The following is a 19,215-nucleotide window of genomic DNA, read 5'->3' as shown; positions in this document are numbered from 1 at the left end:
TGGATGCAGGACGCAGGGGTACTGCGGACAGAATGCTTGGTATGGCTGCATCGGATGCGGGTTCTGTTGGACTGGTGACTTCTGGTTACGGCCGCAGCATGGATGCAGGACGCAGGGGTAGTGCGGACAGAATGCTTGGTATGGCTGCATCGGATGCGGGTTCTGTTGGACTGGTGACTTCTGGTTACGGCCGCAGCATGGATGCAGGACGCAGGGTTACTGCGGACAGAATGCTTGGTATGGCTGCATCGGATGCGGGTTCTGTTGGACTGGTGACTTCTGGTTACGGCCGCAGCATGGATGCAGGACGCAGGGGTACTGCGGACAGAATGCTTGGTATGGCTGCATTGGATGCTGGTTCTGATGGACTGGTGACTTCTGGTTACGGCTGCAGCATGAATGCAGGACGCAGGGGTACTGCGGACAGAATGCTTGGTATGGCTGCATCGGATGCGGGTTCTGTTGGACTGGTGACTTCTGGTTTCGGCTGCAGCATGGATGCAGGACGCAGGGGTACTGCGGACAGAATGCTTGGTATGGCTGCATCAGATGCGGGTTCTGTTGGACTGGTGACTTCTGGTTTCGGCTGCAGCATGGATGCAGGACGCAGGGGTACTGCGGACAGAATGCTTGGTATGGCTGCATCGGATGCAGGTTCTGTTGGACTGGTGACTTCTGGTTACGGGCGCAGCATGGATGCAGGATGCAGGGGTACTGCGGACAGAATGCTTGGTATGGCTTCATCTGATGCGGGTTCTGTTGGACTGGTGACTTCTGGTTACGGCCGCAGCATGGATGCAGGACGCAGGGGTACTGTGGACAGAATGCTTGGTATGGCTGCATCGGATGCGGGTTCTGTTGGACTGGTGACTTCTGGTTACAGCTGCAGCATGGATGCAGGACGCAGGGGTACTGCGGACAGAATGCTTGGTATGGCTGCATCGGATGCGGGTTCTGTTGGACTGGTGACTTCTGGTTACGGCCGCAGCATGGATGCAGGACGCAGGGGTACTGCGGACAGAATGCTTGGTATGGCTGCATCGTATGCGGGTTCTGTTGGACCGGTGACTTCTGGTTACGGCCGCAGCATGGATGCAGGACACAGGGGTACTGCTGACAGAATGCTTGGTATGGCTGCATCAGATGCGGGTTCTGTTGGACTGGTGACTTCTGGTTACGGCTGCAGCATGGATGCAGGACGCAGGGGTACTGCGGACAGAATGCTTGGTATGGCTGCATCGGATGCGGGGTCTGTTGGACTGGTGACTTCTGGTTACGGCCGCAGCATGGATGCAGGACACAGGGGTACTGCGGACAGAATGCTTGGTATGGCTGCATCGGATGCGGGTTCTGTTGGACTGGTGACTTCTGGTTACGGCCGCAGCATGGATGCAGGACGCAGGGGTACTGCGGACAGAATGCTTGGTATGGCTACATCGGATGCGGGTTCTGTTGGACTGGTGACTTCTGGTTACGGCTGCAGCATGGATGCAGGACGCAGGGGTACTGCAGACAGAATGCTTTGTATGGCTGCATCGGATGCGGGTTCTGTTGGACTGGTGACTTCTGGTTACGGCCGCAGCATGGATGCAGGACGCAGGGGTACTGCGGACAGAATGCTTGGTATGGCTGCATCGGATGCGGGTTCTGTTGGACTGGTGACTTCTGGTTACGGCTGCAGCATGGATGCAGGACGCAGGGGTACTGCGGACAGAATGCTTGGTATGGCTGCATCGGATGCGGGTTCTGTTGGACTGGTGACTTCTGGTTACGTCCGCAGCATGGATGCAGGACGCAGGGGTACTGCGGACAGAATGCTTGGTATGGCTGCATCGGATGCGGGTTCTGTTGGACTGGTGACTTCTGGTTACGGCTGCAGCATGGATGCAGAACGCAGGGGTACTGCGGACAGAATGCTTGAAAATGAACAGATGCGCACTAGGAGGACAGGATACACACACACACATACATACATACACACACATATATATATATATACATACACACACACAGTCTTGTCAGCACTGTGATCATGCACCATGTTATATGTGCAGGCGGGCAGCCATGTAGGAACACATGTAACACGCCACACTCTATGTTATATGTGCAGGCAGGCAGCCATGTAGGAACACATGTAACACGCCACACTCTATGTTATATGTGCATGCGGGCAGCCATGTAGGAACACATGTAACACGCCAGACTCTGTTATATGTGCAGGCAGGCAGCCATGTAGGAACACGTGTTACACGCCAGACTCTGCATGAGCAGACATGATGTTATGCTGCACACACAGAACAGATGGTGAATGTCACTGGTACATGACCGTGGTGCGTTCCTGTCCTACATTCGTCCTCCCCAGAGGCCTCTGTGCGTTCTCTGCTGGTGTCTCATACATATTATGTATTATATTGTCATTATTAGCCCCATGTGTACAGCATGGCCCTGTCCTGTCTGCACGCCAGGATATAAGTGCAGCCGCTATCTGGGGGAGGGGCCGCTGACCTCCCAGTCTGTGTATTAAATACTGATTATATCCTAATGAGCAAATAATGAAGCCCCTGGCATTCTGCAGTCACATTAACCCTCTCGTGGCATACGTCTGAGGCTGCAGCTCCCCCGTGTGCTGAGACCTATATCACAGTGACATATAACCCCTGAGGCTTCCCCTTGGGGTGCAGACTGCTCAGTGGTACCGATAGCTTGCAGCACCCCCCGCTGTTAAGTTATGGAACTGCTAGACCTCAGCTAAAATAAAATGCCTGTAGTTTAGCTAATTGTTTGGTACCTCAGTTCAAGGGTGGTACTCTCAGCTTCATTAGCAGAATAAATAAATGAGTCTCTACAAGCTTGGCAATGTGTATACTATTCACCCTGTGGTGTATCTGTGCTGTAGTACCTGTGACCCAACAGCACTGCACTGGCTGTAGCCAATTATTGCCTTAGAACTGTCACAAAACTAGGTAGATAGTGTAACCAATCAGAGCATTGGAACCGTCACAGGACTGGACCAACTTGTAGCCAATCAGAGCATTATAGAACCGTCACAGGACTGGACCAACTTGTAGCCAATCAGAGCATTATAGAACCGTCACAGGAGTGGACCAACTTGTAGCCAATCATAGCACTATAGAACCGTCACAGGACTGGACCAACTTGTAGCCAATCAGAGCACTATAGAACGTCACAGGACTGGACCAACTTGTAGCCAATCAGAGCATTATAGAACCGTTACAGGACTGGACCAACTTGTAGCCAATCAGAGCATTATAGAACTGTCACGGGACTGGACCAACTTGTAGCCAATCAGAGCATTATAGAACCGTCACAGGAGTGGACCAACTTGTAGCCAATCAGAGCATTATAGAACCGTCACAGGACTGGACCAACTTGTAGCCAATCAGAGCATTATAGAACCGTCACAGGACTGGACCAACTTGTAGCCAATCAGAGCATTATAGAACTGTCACGGGACTGGACCAACTTGTAGCCAATCAGAGCATTATAGAACTTTTACAATACTGGACAAACTTGTAGCCAATCAGATCATTATAAAACCGTCACAGGACTAGACCAACTTTTAGCCAATCAGAGCATTAGAACCCTCACAGCCCTAGTGAAGCCAATCAGAACAATGCAATACTCACAACATAACATATAAGTGTGACAAATGGATTAGATAGGAGTAGATACATGTGACATATACAGGGTAAGTATCTCTGATATCACCTAAGAGGAAATTGTCAGTTTCCTAAATGGATTTGCAATTCCAAGCGTGTATCCAGCGTCCCTCCTCCGGCGCTCTCCTGGCTCGCCCGCGTGGTTGGAGTGTATGGGGAACTGGCTGGGAGGAAGTATAACAAGCCATATATCATAATTATCATCAGCGCAGCACTATAATTGACTCAAGGGCCATTGGGGAGAATCGTGCTATTTAGAGCAGAATGTGAATTACGGTCCCTGGGATGTAAATAACTGGGTTTGGAATATGAATTATGCTGCACAGAATGGGCTTAGTGAGCTCTAGAACATGAATGACTGGATTTGGAAAGCAAAGTCTCTCTGTAGAACCGAAGACTGATGTCATTTGCAATGCAAATTGTAGCAGTGTACTTTATAAGAGGGGGATTTATACAGTGTGTACTGGCTGCGGCGAGCGGATTTACTATGTGTAGTAGCAGAGCGTGTGTCCAGGTACAGTCACTGGGGCTCTGTGCCGACCCTCGTTATCATCTGTCTGTTCCATAAACCCCAAGCTAATTACTGCGATTGTTACATTGTGCTGACTGCTGCAGGGATGATAATATACACTGTGTGTGTGTGTGTGTGTGTGTGTGTGTGTGTGTGTATGTATATATATATGTATAATCGTTACTCTATGGAATTATAATGGATTTGATTAAAATGTATTCCAACTAATCAACACAAAGTGCACAGTAATGTGCCAATAAAGATTTAGCTACACCCCAGGTAACCAGCTTCCTCACACATCACATATATAGTGTATTGGGGAACACCTGTGTGCAGGTACGGTGTCACATGACTGCAGCACACACACACACCTGTCTCTGCACGGCTCCTCAGGTAACCAGCTTCCTCACACATCACATATATAGTGTATTGGGGGACACCTGTGTGCAGGTACGGTGTCACATGACTGCAGCACACACACACACACCTGTCTCTGCACGGCTCCCCAGATAACCAGCTTCTTCACACATCACATATATAGTGTATTGGGGGACACCTGTGTACAGGTATGGTGTCACATGACTGGAGCACACACACAGCTGTCTCTGCACGGCTCCTCAGGTAACCAGCTTCCTCACACATCACATACTGTATATAGTGTATTGGGGGACACCTGTGTGCAGGTACAGTGTCACATGACTGCAGCACACACACCTGTCTCTGCACGGTTCCCCAGGTAACCAGCTTCCTCACACATCACATATATAGTGTATTGGGGGGCACCTGTGTACAGGTACGGTGTCACATGACTGCAGCACACACACCTGTCTCTGCACAGCTCCCCAGGTAACCAGCTTCCTCACACATCACATATATAGTGTATTGGGGGACACCTGTGTACAAGTACGGTGTCACATGACTGCAGCACACACACCTGTCTCTGCACGGCTCCTCAGGTAACCAGCTTCCTCACACATCACATATATAGTGTATTGGGGGACACCTGTGTACAGGTACGGTGTCACATGACTGCAGCACACACACACACCTGTCTCTGCACGGCTCCCCAGGTAACCAGCTTCCTCACACATCACATATATAGTGTATTGGGGGACACCTGTGTACAGGTACGGTGTCACATGACTGCAGCACACACACCTGTCTCTGCACGGCTCCTCAGGTAACCAGCTTCCTCACACATCACATATATAGTGTATTGGGGGACACCTGTGTGCAGGTACGGTGTCATGTGACTGCAGCACGCACACACCTGTCTCTGCACGGCTCCCCAGGTAACCAGCGTCCTCACACATCACATATATAGTGTATTGGGGGACACCTGTGTACAGGTACGGTGTCACATGACTGCAGCACACACACCTGTCTCTGCACGGCTCCTCAGGTAACCAGCTTCCTCACACATCACATATATAGTGTATTGGGGGACACCTGTGTGCAGGTACGGTGTCACATGACTGCAGCACACACACACACCTGTCTCTGCACAGCTCCCCAGGTAACCAGCTTCCTCACACATCACATATACAGTGTATTGGGGGACACCTGTGTACAGGTACGGTGTCACATGACTGCAGCACACACACCTGTCTCTGCACGGCTCCTCAGGTAACCAGCTTCCTCACACATCACATATATAGTGTATTGGGGGACACCTGTGTACAGGTACGGTGTCACATGACTGCAGCACACACACACACCTGTCTCTGCACGGCTCCCCAGGTAACCAGCTTCCTCACACATCACATATATAGTGTATTGGGGGACACCTGTGTACAGGTACGGTGTCACATGACTGCAGCACACACACCTGTCTCTGCACGGCTCCTCAGGTAACCAGCTTCCTCACACATCACATATATAGTGTATTGGGGGACACCTGTGTGCAGGTACGGTGTCATGTGACTGCAGCACGCACACACCTGTCTCTGCACGGCTCCCCAGGTAACCAGCGTCCTCACACATCACATATATAGTGTATTGGGGGACACCTGTGTACAGGTACGGTGTCACATGACTGCAGCACACACACCTGTCTCTGCACGGCTCCTCAGGTAACCAGCTTCCTCACACATCACATATATAGTGTATTGGGGGACACCTGTGTGCAGGTACGGTGTCACATGACTGCAGCACACACACACACCTGTCTCTGCACAGCTCCCCAGGTAACCAGCTTCCTCACACATCACATATACAGTGTATTGGGGGACACCTGTGTACAGGTACGGTGTCACATGACTGCAGCACACACACACCCCCCTGTCTCTGTGCACCTCTGTGGGTAGTTATGCCCAGCACAGACTGAGGGCAGGAGAATTTTCCCAACTAGAGGCTAATGACATGTATGAGGTATAGCAGAGGTGGACCATCGGCTGATGTACAGTACTATATATACAGTAATGATACTATATATGGGCCGCACATTGAGTTACACAATAATATAACATATAATCTCTTTTTTCTTCTAGAAACCACAACAACAATCACAACTACAACCACAACAACTTACGTAGCGCCGCTGTCCACCACCGTGTGGGAGCCAAAGTCTGTGGTTGGGTCGTCGGGGGTCCGGCTGTCCTGGTTCTCCGTATGGTCAATGGTTCCACTTGGGATATTGCTCATGTGGTAAGGAGCAGAGGTGCCTGTGTAATCTGCCATCATTTCACATGCCCTGGGCTGGTGGGGCAAATACCGGGGTCACACTGTATATTATGCTGGTGGGGTAGGTACCAGGGTCACACCGCCTATAACAGATTCCGGCGTAATGCAGGGGGACACTTCAGCGTAATGCAAGGGGACGCTACAGCGTAATGCAGAGGTACACTACAGCGTAATGCAGGGGTACACTACAGCGTAATGCAGGGGGACACTACAGCGTAATGCAGGGGGACACTACAGCGTAATGCAGGGGTAAACTACAGCGTAATGCAGGGGGACACTACAGCGTAATGCAGGGGTACACTACAGCGTAATGCAGGGGTACACTACAGCGTAATGCAGGGGTACACTACAGCGTAATGCAGGGGTACGCTACAGCGTAATGCAGGGGTACAATACAGGGTAATGCAGGGGGCGCTACAGCGTAATGCAGGGGGACACTACAGGGTAATGCAGGGGGACACTACAGCGTAATGCAGGGGTACACTACAGCGTAATGCAGGGGTACACTACAGCGTAATGCAGGGGTACACTACAGCGTAATGCAGGGGTACGCTACAGCGTAATGCAGGGGTACGCTACAGCGTAATGCAGGGGTACACTACAGCGTAATGCAGGGGGACACTTCAGCGTAATGCAAGGGGATGCTACAGCGTAATGCAGGGGTACACTACAGCGTAATGCAGGGGTACACTACAGCGTAATGCAGGGGTACGCTACAGCGTAATGCAGGGGGACACTACAGCGTAATGCAGGGGTAAACTACAGTGTAATGCAGGGGTACACTACAGCATAATGGGTACTTGTGTAGTTTCACGACGCCAGCATGGCGCCGTGCGTCTGAGTCCCCTTGCGGGCTCGGTGGCTCGCTACGCTCATCACGCTATCTAAAACTATAGTGGGGGTATGAACTATCCATGTTGGCATGGAGTTAAGTTAGTTTATTTGGTAGTTATGTATTATCTGGGCTCCCATGTTAAATGCACCCCATTTTTTCATACCCCTACTATCCAACTACGCATGGAGTTGATTTTATATAGTGTGGCGAGCGCAGCGTGTCCCGCGAGGGGACGCGGTCTCATAAGAAAAGCGGGAGCCCAGATATTACATAAGTACAGTTTATTTTAGATAGTTTGTGGCGAGCGTAGAACCCGGAAGTAGTCAGATGCTGGCGCCGTGAAACTACACAAATACTGCGTAATGCAGGGGGACGCTACAGTGTAATGCAGAGGGACACTACAGGGTAATGCAAGGGGGACACTACAGGCTAATGCAGGGGACACTACAGGGTAATGCAGGGAACCGCTACAGCGTAATGCAGGGAGACACTACAGGGAAATGCAGGGGGACACTACAGGGTAATGCAGGGGGACACAGCGTAATGCAGGGGGACACTACAGGGTAACGCAGGGGAAACTACAGCCTAATCTAGGGGGACATTACAGCGTAATACAGGGGGACACTACAGCGTAATGCAGTAATGCACTACAGGGTAATGCAGGGGGACACTACAGGGTAATGCAGGGGGACACTACAGCGTAATGCAGGGGGACACTACAGCGTAATGCAGGAAGACACTACAGAGTAATGCAGGGGGACACTACAGCGTAATGCAGGGGTACACTACAGCGTAATGCAGGAGGACACTACAGGGTAATGCAGGGGGACACTACAGCATAATGCAGGAGGACACTACAGGGTAATGCAGGGGGACACTACAGCGTAATGCAGGGGTACACTACAGCGTAATGCAGGGGGACACTACAGCGTAATGCAGGGGGACACTACAGCGTAATGCAGGGGGCGCTACAGCGTAATGCAGGGGTACACTACAGCGTAATGCAGGGGGACACTACAGCGTAATGCAGGGAGACACTACAGGGGGACTCTACAGGGTAATGCAGGGAGACACTACAGGGTAATGCAAGGGGGACACTACAGGGTAATGCAGGGGACACTACAGGGTAATGCAGGGAGACGATACAGCGTAATGCAGGGAGACACTACAGGGGGACTCTACAGGGTAATGCAGGGAGACACTACAGGGTAATGCAAGGGGGACTCTACAGGGTAATGCAGGGGGACACTACAGGGTAATGCAAGGGGGACACTACAGAGTAATGCAGGGGACACTACAGGGTAATGCAGGGAGACGATACAGCGTAATGCAGGGAGACACTACAGGGTAATGCAAGGGGGACACTACAGGGTAATGCAAGGGGGACGCTACAGGGTAATGCAGGGGGACACTACAGCGTAATGCAGGGAGACACTACAGGGTAATGCAGGGAGACGCTACAGCGTAATGCAGGGAGACACTACAGGGTAACACAGGGAGACACTACAGGGTAACGCAGGGGGACACTACAGCGTAATGCAGGGGGACACTACAGCGTAATGCCCTTAGGTGTTGGGGACTGTCACTTGGCGAGGGCCCCTAGGAGGTGAGGACTGTCACTTTGCGAGTGCCCTTAGGTGGTGAGGATTGCCACTTGGCGAGTGCCGCTAGGTGGTGAGGACTGTCACTTTGCGAGTGCCCCTAGGTGGTGAGAACTGTCACTTTATAGAGTGCCCTTAGGTGGTGTGGACTGTCATTTTGCGAGTGCCCCTAGGTGGTGAGGACTGTCACTTGGCGAGTGCCCTTAGGTGTTGGGGACTGTCACTTGGCGAGTGCCCCTAGGAAGTGATGACTGTCACTTGGCGAGTGCCCTTAGGTGGTGGGGACTGTCACTTGGCGAGGGCCCCTAGGTGGTGAGGACTGTTACTTTGAGAGTGCCCCTAGGTGGCTAGGTGGTGAGGACTGTCACTTGGCGAGTGCCCCTAGGTGGTGAGGACTGTCACTTTGCGAGTGCCCCTAGGAGGTGAGGACTGTCACTTGGCTAGTGCCATTAGGTGGTGAGGACTGTCACTTTGCGAGTGCCCCTAGGTGGTGAGGACTGTCACTTTGCGAGTGCCCCTAGGTGGCTAGGTGGTGAGGACTGTCACTTGGCGAGTGCCCCTAGGTGGTGAGGACTGTCACTTTGCGAGTGCCCCTAGGTGGTGAGGACTGTCACTTTGCGAGTGCCCCTAGGTGGTGAGGACTGTCACTTTGCGAGTGCCCCTAGGTGGTGAGGACTGTCACTTTGCGAGTGCCCCTAGGTGAGGACTGTCACTTGGCGAGTGCCCCTAGGTGGTGAGGACTGTCACTTTGCGAGTGCCCCTAGGTGGTGAGGACTGTCACTTTGCGAGTGCCCCTAGGTGGTGAGGACTGTCACTTGGCGAGTGCCCCTAGGTGGTGAGGACTGACACTTGGCGAGTGCCATTAGGTGGTGAGGACTGTCACTTGGCGAGTGCCATTAGGTGGTGAGGACTGTCACTTGGCGTGTGCCCCTAGGTGGTGAGGACTGTCACTTGGTGAGTGCCCTTAGGTGGTGAGGACTGTCACTTGGCGCGTGCCCCTAGGTGGTGAGGACTGTCACTTGGCGCGTGCCCCTAGGTGGTGAGGACTGTCACTTTGTGAGTGCCCCTAGGTGGTGAGGACTGTCACTTTGTGAGTGCCCCTAGGTGGTGAGGACTGTCACTTGGTGCGTGCCCCTAGGTGGTGAGGACTGTCACTTGGCGAGTGCCCTTAGGTGGTGAGGACTGTCACTTGGCGAGTGCCCCTAGGTGGTGAGGACTGTCACTTGGCGCGTGCCCCTAGGTGGTGAGGACTGTCACTTGGCGAGTGCCCCTAGGAGGTGAGGACTATCACTTGGCGAGTGCCCCTAGGTGGTGAGGACTGTCGCTTGGCGAGTGCCCTTAGGAGGTTGGGACTGTCACTTGGCGCGTGCCCTTAGGAGGTGGGGACTGTCACTTGGTGCGTGCCCTTAGGAGGTGAGGACTGTCACTTGGTGAGTGCCCCTAGGTGGTGAGGACTGTCACTTGGTGAGTGCCCCTAGGTGGTGAGGACTGTCACTTGGTGAGTGCCCCTAGGTGGTGAGGACTGTCACTTGGCGAGTGCCCTTAGGAGGTGGGGACTGTCACTTGGCGAGTACCCTTAGGAGGTGGGGACTGTCACTTGGCGCGTGCCCCTAGGTGGTGAGGACTGTCACTTGGCGTGTGCCCCTAGGTGGTGAGGACTGTCACTTGGCGCATGCCCTTAGAAGGTGGGGACTGTCACTTGGCGAGTGCCCCTAGGTGGTGAGGACTGTCACTTGGCGAGTGCCCCTAGGGGTTGAGGACTGTCACTTGGCGCATGCCCTTAGAAGGTGAGGACTGTCACTTGGATGTACTCACGTCATCTCTCTTTTCCTTGCAGATTCCTTCGTCGCATTCCCACATAAAGTATTTCAATATTTTTCTCTATTTTGCACATGTTACAGAGGATACAACTTATTTCATTTTATCTTCATTGGTTATATTATTTTTCTTTTGGAATGGACAAATCCAACTAAAAATGGTGCGTTGCCATGGCCGCCGACAGTTACAAAAAAAAAAATGAAAAAAAAATCTTATAAAAAAAAATAATAATAAAAATGGATACAATATATGAAGCGAAGAACACACCATCAAACCAAACTGTACAGTAATAATACAACTTGGATGTGTGGGAAATAAAAAAAAAAGTCTGCCAAAACTAAAACAAGGAATGCTTTATTGAAAGCGAACCAAATTTACAGAACGCACAGCATAATCATGGGGGATGGACAAACTCACTTTGCTATATTTGGAGACTTTCTGGATGATGGGATGCTAAGATCGTCATAGGATCATACAGCTATACCGCCATGCCAAAGACAACTCTCGTTTCTTTCCCACAATGCTGTGCTTCCCGACACACAGCGGTACCAAGGCCACCAACCATGGAGCTAACCCTCTGGCGTATTCTGAGCCACCGATCAGTATCACTCAATCCTGTTTAATGTTCCTTCATCTGTACACACCTTTCCTTTTTCGCGCTTTCCCCCGTTGCATTTACTTTGCCAAATGAGCAGACTGTGTGCGCCGTAATCCTCACCGCGTTTGCACTGTTGGTTAAAACTTTTAGGAAATTTCTCCTTACTTTCTAATTTGATACCACAAACAAGAGAGTTGACTTATTGGACCGAAATGGCGTTTTGCCGCCAAAGGACCGGTTGGAGTTTGGGGTGGACGGAAATGCCGTGGCTCTGCTCATGGCACCCTGGGTGGATGAACATTTTTATTATGAACACTGTACAGTCAGCCCAATTCACCTGGAATCTTTTCATACATTTCTCAAACTTTTTTCCAAAGTCATGGTGTCCTGTGACCTAATGCTGCGCTGGCCTCACATCCGTGCGGGGTATCCACCGTTCTCTCTGTGTTCCCGGTGATTCCCACCTGCGCTCTCCTTATAGAAGACTTGTGAATTCTTATAAAATTGGAAGGGAACGTTGAATATTTCTCTCTGCAGTTCTGGGAATTGGCTGTAAAGTGTTATTGAGCATTGTACATGTCACATGTCACTGCGGGGACGGTCTGAGTGACAAATCACACAACCACATAAAAGGTGCGTTCTGTAGCGTGTAGCAACAAGGTAACATCGTAGGCATCCTCTAGTCTCCGGGATCAGGTGACCGAAACCTCACACTCCAGTGTATCACATTATGGGCCCGGCGAATGCGTTTCCAGCCGTGTACACGGGGAAATACATCCGCGATCACTCACCATAGAATGGATTCCACCCTGTTTAGCGCTGATGACGTCAGTGGTCCCCTCCTCCCAATGGTCGCGGAACGCCTGCATTTTCAGGGGCACTCCCAGAATAGACTGCATTCCGCCCGAAAGCAGTGGCAGGGGTGTCAATCAAAGAGAAAGCAATATAGGGTCAGCACCAAGGTGTTGCCCCCCAAGAGCGCTTGCTCTGAATTGCTTGCTTATTTGAGCAGCTGCTAGAGTGGGGGAGGGTCAGTCCCCACAGTGAAGGTAACCAGAAGGAAAGGCCGCGCTCGTACTTAATAATGAGTGAATCAAATTGTAAAAAGTAATAAGTATATTTAATATTAAAAATTAATATTCATAGGACACGTTAAAGATCGCATATAGCTGCATAAAGTATCTTACATAAATGTACAACACTGTATAAATAACATACAAATAAAGTAATTGTCGGTATAACCAGATCTCACGTGGGGAGGTGAACCCCAAATCGGGGTAAAGGTGTAACCTGCACTGTCCACAATGTCGTAGTCCCAAGTAACTGGAGACAAATGTACGGCAGTTTGTAGTCCTGTATGTCCCCCGAGGGCGCGGCTGATGTTGGAAGCCTACCTTCAACCTTGTGGCAATTTGTATCCAATAAAGCAGGAAATAAGCCGGAGACTTCCAATAGTGGGGGGACCCCGGGGTAAGAATAAGCAGGTGATAAAGCTGGCGTTAGTCCAGGGAAACGCGTTGGTGGCGCTGTCTTGTTCCAGATCCAGGGAGACCATTGGAATACTCACCTGCTTATTCTTCTGACCACGGGGTCCCCCCACTATTGGAAGTCTCCGGCTTATTTCCTGCTTTATTGGATACAATTGCCACGAGGTTGAAGGTAGGCTTCCAACACCAGCCGCTCCCTCGGGGGACATACAGGATTACAAACTGCCGTACATTTGTCTCCATTTACTTGGGACTACGACATTGTGGACAGTGCAGGTTACACCTTTACCCCGATTTGGGGTTCACCTCCCCACGTGAGATCTGGTTATACAGACAATTACTTTATTTGTATGTTTTTTATACAGTGTTGTACATTTATGTAAGATACTTTATGCAGCTATATGCGATCTTTAGTGTCCTATGAATATTCATTTTTAATATTAAATATACTTATTACTTTTTACAATTTGATTCACTCATTATTATTTATTTTTCTGTGTTTTTGCGGGGTGTCAATCACCCGGTGTGCAGACAGTGAAGGCTAGCCTTCGGGTGGTCCGTTCATACAGAGGGCGTGCGCACATCATACCGGCTATCTAATAATCGGCGTGCGCACAGCAAGGTGGTGTTAATTGTATCAACCAATCAGATTGTTGCTTTCATTGTTGTCATAGTACATAAGGAAAGTGACACAATCTCATTGGCTGATGCAGTACACAGATAATTTTTATTTCATGTGCAAAGAGGTCCCAACTGCTACTTTATCTCTCCCTGGAGATGTGCGCCAAGTGCAAGTACTGACACTAACACGTGTGACTGCAGGGGAGACGGACATACTGGAGTGTCAGATACAGGTCTCTAGTTACTAAGCCTGGGTGAGAGATAAAATAGCAGCCAGCCAGCTGATAACTGCCATTTTTTTCAAACACGGCCTTAATATGACAGGATCTAGTTGGTTGGTACTTTATCTCCACCCAAGACTTAGAACATTAACTCCGTCGTAAAAATGGGCATTGTATGGGAGCCATGTTTTCCTCACCTCGTGCCTCACATTGTAGTTAATATCCACACCCTGTGCCTCACAATGGTTTCCGATAATGGGAACGTGAGGTACGAGGTGTGTCCCCTATATTGTACACTTAGGGCTGCCATTACTATAGTGAGAGTTTTCAGAAGTGCAGATGTTGCCTATAGCAACCAAACATATTCTACTTATCATTTATGAAGCACCTTCTGGAAGATCATTGGTTGCTCTAAGCAACGTGTCCTGCACTTTAGTAAATGAGCGCTGACTCCAGAGCGATGCCTAGCACGGACATATTGCTGCCGCGCTGTGCAGAAAACACAGACGCACACACACCCCCACCCCCCCCCCCCCCAACACATGTGTGCAGACTTGTGGGACAGTGCGTGCGCTTGTGGAACAGTGCCACGCCCCATTTTCGGTGCTGTGGGGGCATGCTCAGCTCCGTGAGCTGCCAGCTATGATCCCAGCCCCTCTGGCTGCAGGAATAAACGCTGTGCGTATTCACGAATGACAGGGGGGGGGCTCCCAACTGCCCCTCCCCCACCACGGCGGGACACTGCCGGCCCCGGGAGGGACGCAGGAACGTCCCAAAAAAAGGGACGTACCCGCGATAAGCGGGACAGTTGGGAGGTATGCAGACGTTGGCTTCTCTCCAACATTGTGTTGCCATACCTTGAATGATGTCATATCCTGTCCCAATGGTGTCACATATCCCACATTGATAGTACATGCCCCCCAGCCATTGCATTGCAAGATGATGGGATATCACTGTGAGAATATAATTGGATTCTGGGTAAGGGAATGCAAAAAACGAAACTGTACTGGATGCGATCTTAATAGCATCACTATAGAAACTAGGTAAAGTGGTACAAAAAATAATTATTTGGACATTAATTCCTTAATATTGACATTAGGGAAATACAAAATGGTAATAAACTGATGCTGATATTCCCATGACTTTGTGCAATACTGTCCATTCTGCATTTATTGGTCTGTATCTGATTGGCTCTTGGTCTCACAGGTGTAAATGTTTCTGGAATAATTCTGCTTGATGTACGCTGTGTAAGAGGGGTTCCCCTGACTGACGCATCCTCTGAGCGACCTATGGGGCCTTTCAGCATCTAAAGGGGAAAAATATGCCCAAAAATGTTTACATTAGTAATTAAGATGCTTATGTACTTAGCCTTGAGGGGAGATAAAGGGCCTTATTTAACATGGATCCCGCTGGGGTCCGATGGTGAGGCTCTGTGTAAGCATTTGGGCACATATACCCATGTGCAGGGCCGCTGTGCGAATGCCTTTGGCGACTATCACAGTCGATGAGGTGTTTGCACAGGGGGGAGAGGGGGGGCGGACAGGGAGCTGGTGCTTGGTTATGCCCAACATTTCTGGGTGTGCCCACAAAAACAGTGGGTGCTCCCGGAAATACGCTGGGCCGCATGCAAATGCGGCCATTCGGTCGGCAAAATGGGTGGGCGTTCGTTTGCCCAGCGGGTGGCGTCTAACCACTCAACAATAAGCAGCAAATGTACGCTGCTTACTGAGCAAAGCTGAATGACCCCCAAAGTGCAAAGAGATAAAGTACCAGCTGACCAGCTCCTAACTGCCATTTTACAGGCCCAGTATGTGATATGACAGTTAGGGGCTGGTGGGTTGGTGCTTTACCTAAAGAGATAAAGCACCAACCAACCAGCGTCTAACTGCCTATTTCTCTCCAAGGCTTAGTACATAGATCCCTAAAGTTTTTGTCAATGATGCGGTTTTTACAGACTGTAAAACTGTGCAGGATTTTCCATCTGTCTACAAATATTCCCAGTTCCCAGTCCTGTGAGCTGCCGGAACATCCATCTGTCCTAGTCCCTCAGGGAAAGTCCTACTTGCTAACACTTATGTGCACCAACATCCGTAATGTACCAATTTCTTCTACTCTACCACCTATCGTTAGGATTAAATTCATGATACATGGAGGTACGCGGATCTGCCCGTATTATCTGTGCCACTATTGTGTGTCTGGACGGGTGTAATACCTGTATATTACTCACCGTGCAAAGTGAGCCACCAAGTGCACCAGCTCAGAGGTGCTGGAACAAGTTGGTCTTTCTGTAGGGAGGAAAGGGCTGTGAGCACCCCACAAACCATGTCCTTTACACCACCTGTCATTGCAGGTGGGGCTAAGATTAGACGCATTTTCCGCGTCAGCAAGAAACCCCCACATCTACCTGTCAGGAAATGAGCTGGCACGTGCCACCAACTTGGTTGGCAAATCCCTGCGCTAACTCTTATAACGGAGCCCGTGTGACAGAAGTCGGCACAACGCAGAATGTGTAACTGAGATTTTGCACTTTTATGAATGAGCCTTAATTTGCTATGGGGCCCACGATTATCTAGGTACGCCTCTGTGTCTGTGGGAAATTCTCCCAGAATATAAAGACTGTGGGCATCAATATTGCCGGCTTTTATATGGTACAGCATATACGGCCCAGCGCAGGACTGTGTCATATCTAAGGGCTGTAATATAAATACTGTACATAAGGAACCATGGAATTCTCATACAAAGACTATTGTGCTAGTGTCACTTCTGACCACAGGGCGAAATAGCGTTCAGAATCTTATAGGATTGATTTATCCTTCTCAACCAATAAAATAGCAGCTTTCATCAGCCAATTGTTGTCAGATTACTGACCGCTTATTTCTGATTGGTTGATATATTTTAAAGCTCCATTTTCTTAAATACGCCCCAATATTTGCAAGAATGGACCATTGTCCAATAACCAGTTGTCAAGGTACGTTAACGTACATGTTGTCATGGTGACAATGCACAATTCCAGTGGTGACATTTGCAAGTCTTTATATAATGGAGATATCATGGACGGCACATCAGCGTTATCCTAACTTTTATTTTACTGTGACTTGTTTTCTATATCCAGTCCCGGCGTCTGTATTGGGAATCCCGGCTTCTGTAATGTTTCATTCATTATGAACTGACGATGCAGAAAAAGGAATGTAGCAGCAGCATCGAGGACGGGCCCTGATACCCCCCTCCTACCCCCCTCATCCTCCCGGACACGCGTTTTGTAAAATGGCTCTTACTCCTTTGCAGATTCAGTATTTAATACCGTTCGTCCTAGTATTAAAAAAATAAAATGTAAAGGAAAAAAAAAATCAACGACACAGAGATGATGTTGACGCTGTATTTGAATTTTTTATAGATGTATATAAACGGAGAGGTTGTTCATTAAATGTGATCATTTCATGACCTAGAGAGTGAGTTTTCTTCTTTGTCTTTTTTTTTTTATTAAGTTATGAAAACTGATACAACTCAGAAAACCATCAATCCCATGTCGACCTGGGAAAAGTGTCGACAAAAGCAACAGGTCAACACAGAAAGGATCAACATTAGTTTTTCAAGTTTTTATTGTGTTAATCAGATTTGAGCACGTGTGCCCCCAATTAGTGATCTGCTTCCCCTGGCATGGCTCCCTAAGCTCGTCCCACTTCCAGCCTGGTGGCACACTACGCGATCACCATCACCGTTCACAATCAGAGTCCACGTGGATGGTATGCCACAATTCGTGAAAAAAGTATGTCTAACTTTTCAGGTTACATACAGATAGTGGTAGATGCTCACTGAGTAATGTTAGTAACCAATCTAGAACACTACATGATAATAGAATTCAGAGATATTGGTTACATATACCTGCGCAGGTGTATGCTATGCCCCCACGCCGCGTCAAGGCTTCTCTGTATATTGGGGGTCCCTAGCGCTATATCTAGGTGCAGGGTGCGGCACCCCAAAAACTATCATGAGCTAGGAGGCCCAGTGCGGCATGCCAGTGAGATACTATAGTGTTAATAATTAGTGATAGGAAGCCGAAGCTATACATAAAGAGAGAGATAAATTTAATGTAATTAAAATAAGAGCGAGAGAGTGTTAGTGAGGGGAAAGTGTTAATAGAATGTAAGGGCATGCCGCACTAAAGCCACCCACCCAGCCCAACCAGTCCAGGAGCACCACACCCCACACCACTGTTACCCTAAATTGGGTCTACAATTAGTCAGCAAGGAGCTACATGATAATGGCTCCTTACTTTATATATCTGAACTAAGAGCTACCTACCTTGGAGCAACCCCAGACTACTCCATGTGGCATATCAGGACCTGCATCTCTGCCTCTCACAACATACATACAGATAGTGGTAGATGCTCAAATTTGTTCAGTAATATTACTCAGGTGCATGAGGGAGGGGTTAATACTGAGTAAGTAACAAGACATTGGTTCCCCCGGCACACTGAGTAGTATTAGTAACCAATCTTGAACACTACATGATAATAGAATTCAGAGATATAGGTTACATATACCTGCACAGGTGTATGCTATGCCCCCAAGCTGTCGTCAAGGCTTCTCTGTATATTGGGGGTCCCAAGCGCTATATCTAGGTGCAGGGTGCGGCACCCCCAAAAACTATCATGAGCTAGGAAGCCCAGTGCGGCATGCCAGTGTTATACTAAGTGTTAATAATTAGTGATAGGAAGCCGAAGCTATATAAAAAGAGAGAGAAAAAATTCAAAATATCATATCAGGATGCACCTGCAGGTCCTTAGGTATAGTACTCCCATGTACTCCAATTCCTCCATGTACTCGGTCACCTCCAGGTACTCAGCCTCCAACAGGTACTCAGACTGCAACTGGTACGCAGTCACCTCCAGGTACTCAGACTCCTCAGCCTCCAATAGGTACTCAGACTGCAACTGGTACTCAGTCACCTCCAGGTACTCGGTCACCTCCAGGTACTCAGCCTCCAACAGGTACTCAGACTGCAACTGGTACTCAGTCACCTCCAGGTACTCAGACTCCTCAGGTACTCAGCCTCCAATAGGTACTCAGACTGCAACTGATACTCAGTCACCTCCAGGTACTCAGACTCCTCAGGTACTCAGCCTCCAATAGGTATTCAGACTGCAACTGGTACTCAGTC

At 49.5% G+C, this 19,215-nt stretch overlaps 1 protein-coding gene across 4 annotated transcripts in view; it reads left to right on the top strand.

The window, feature by feature from the left end:
- Nucleotides 1-12,883, top strand: part of CNTFR (ciliary neurotrophic factor receptor) — a 532,905-nt gene extending 520,022 nt beyond the window's left edge. For 3 of the 4 annotated variants that reach the window (XM_083155437.1, XM_083155438.1, XM_083155435.1), the window contains one exon: nt 6,681-6,841. In XM_083155437.1, coding sequence (XP_083011563.1) covers nt 6,681-6,841 — 161 coding nt within the window. Of the gene's footprint in view, nt 1-6,680; nt 6,842-11,146 lie in introns of those variants that run through there. The other variant, XM_083155439.1, reaches the window with a different exon arrangement.
- Nucleotides 12,884-19,215: the final 6,332 nt, after the last annotated feature.

The sequence above is a fragment of the Crinia signifera genome, chromosome 1 (genome assembly GCF_055691185.1).
Source record: "Crinia signifera chromosome 1, ASM5569118v1, whole genome shotgun sequence".
Lineage (NCBI taxonomy): Eukaryota > Metazoa > Chordata > Amphibia > Anura > Myobatrachidae > Crinia > Crinia signifera.
This window is presented reverse-complemented; position numbering and strand designations above follow the sequence as displayed.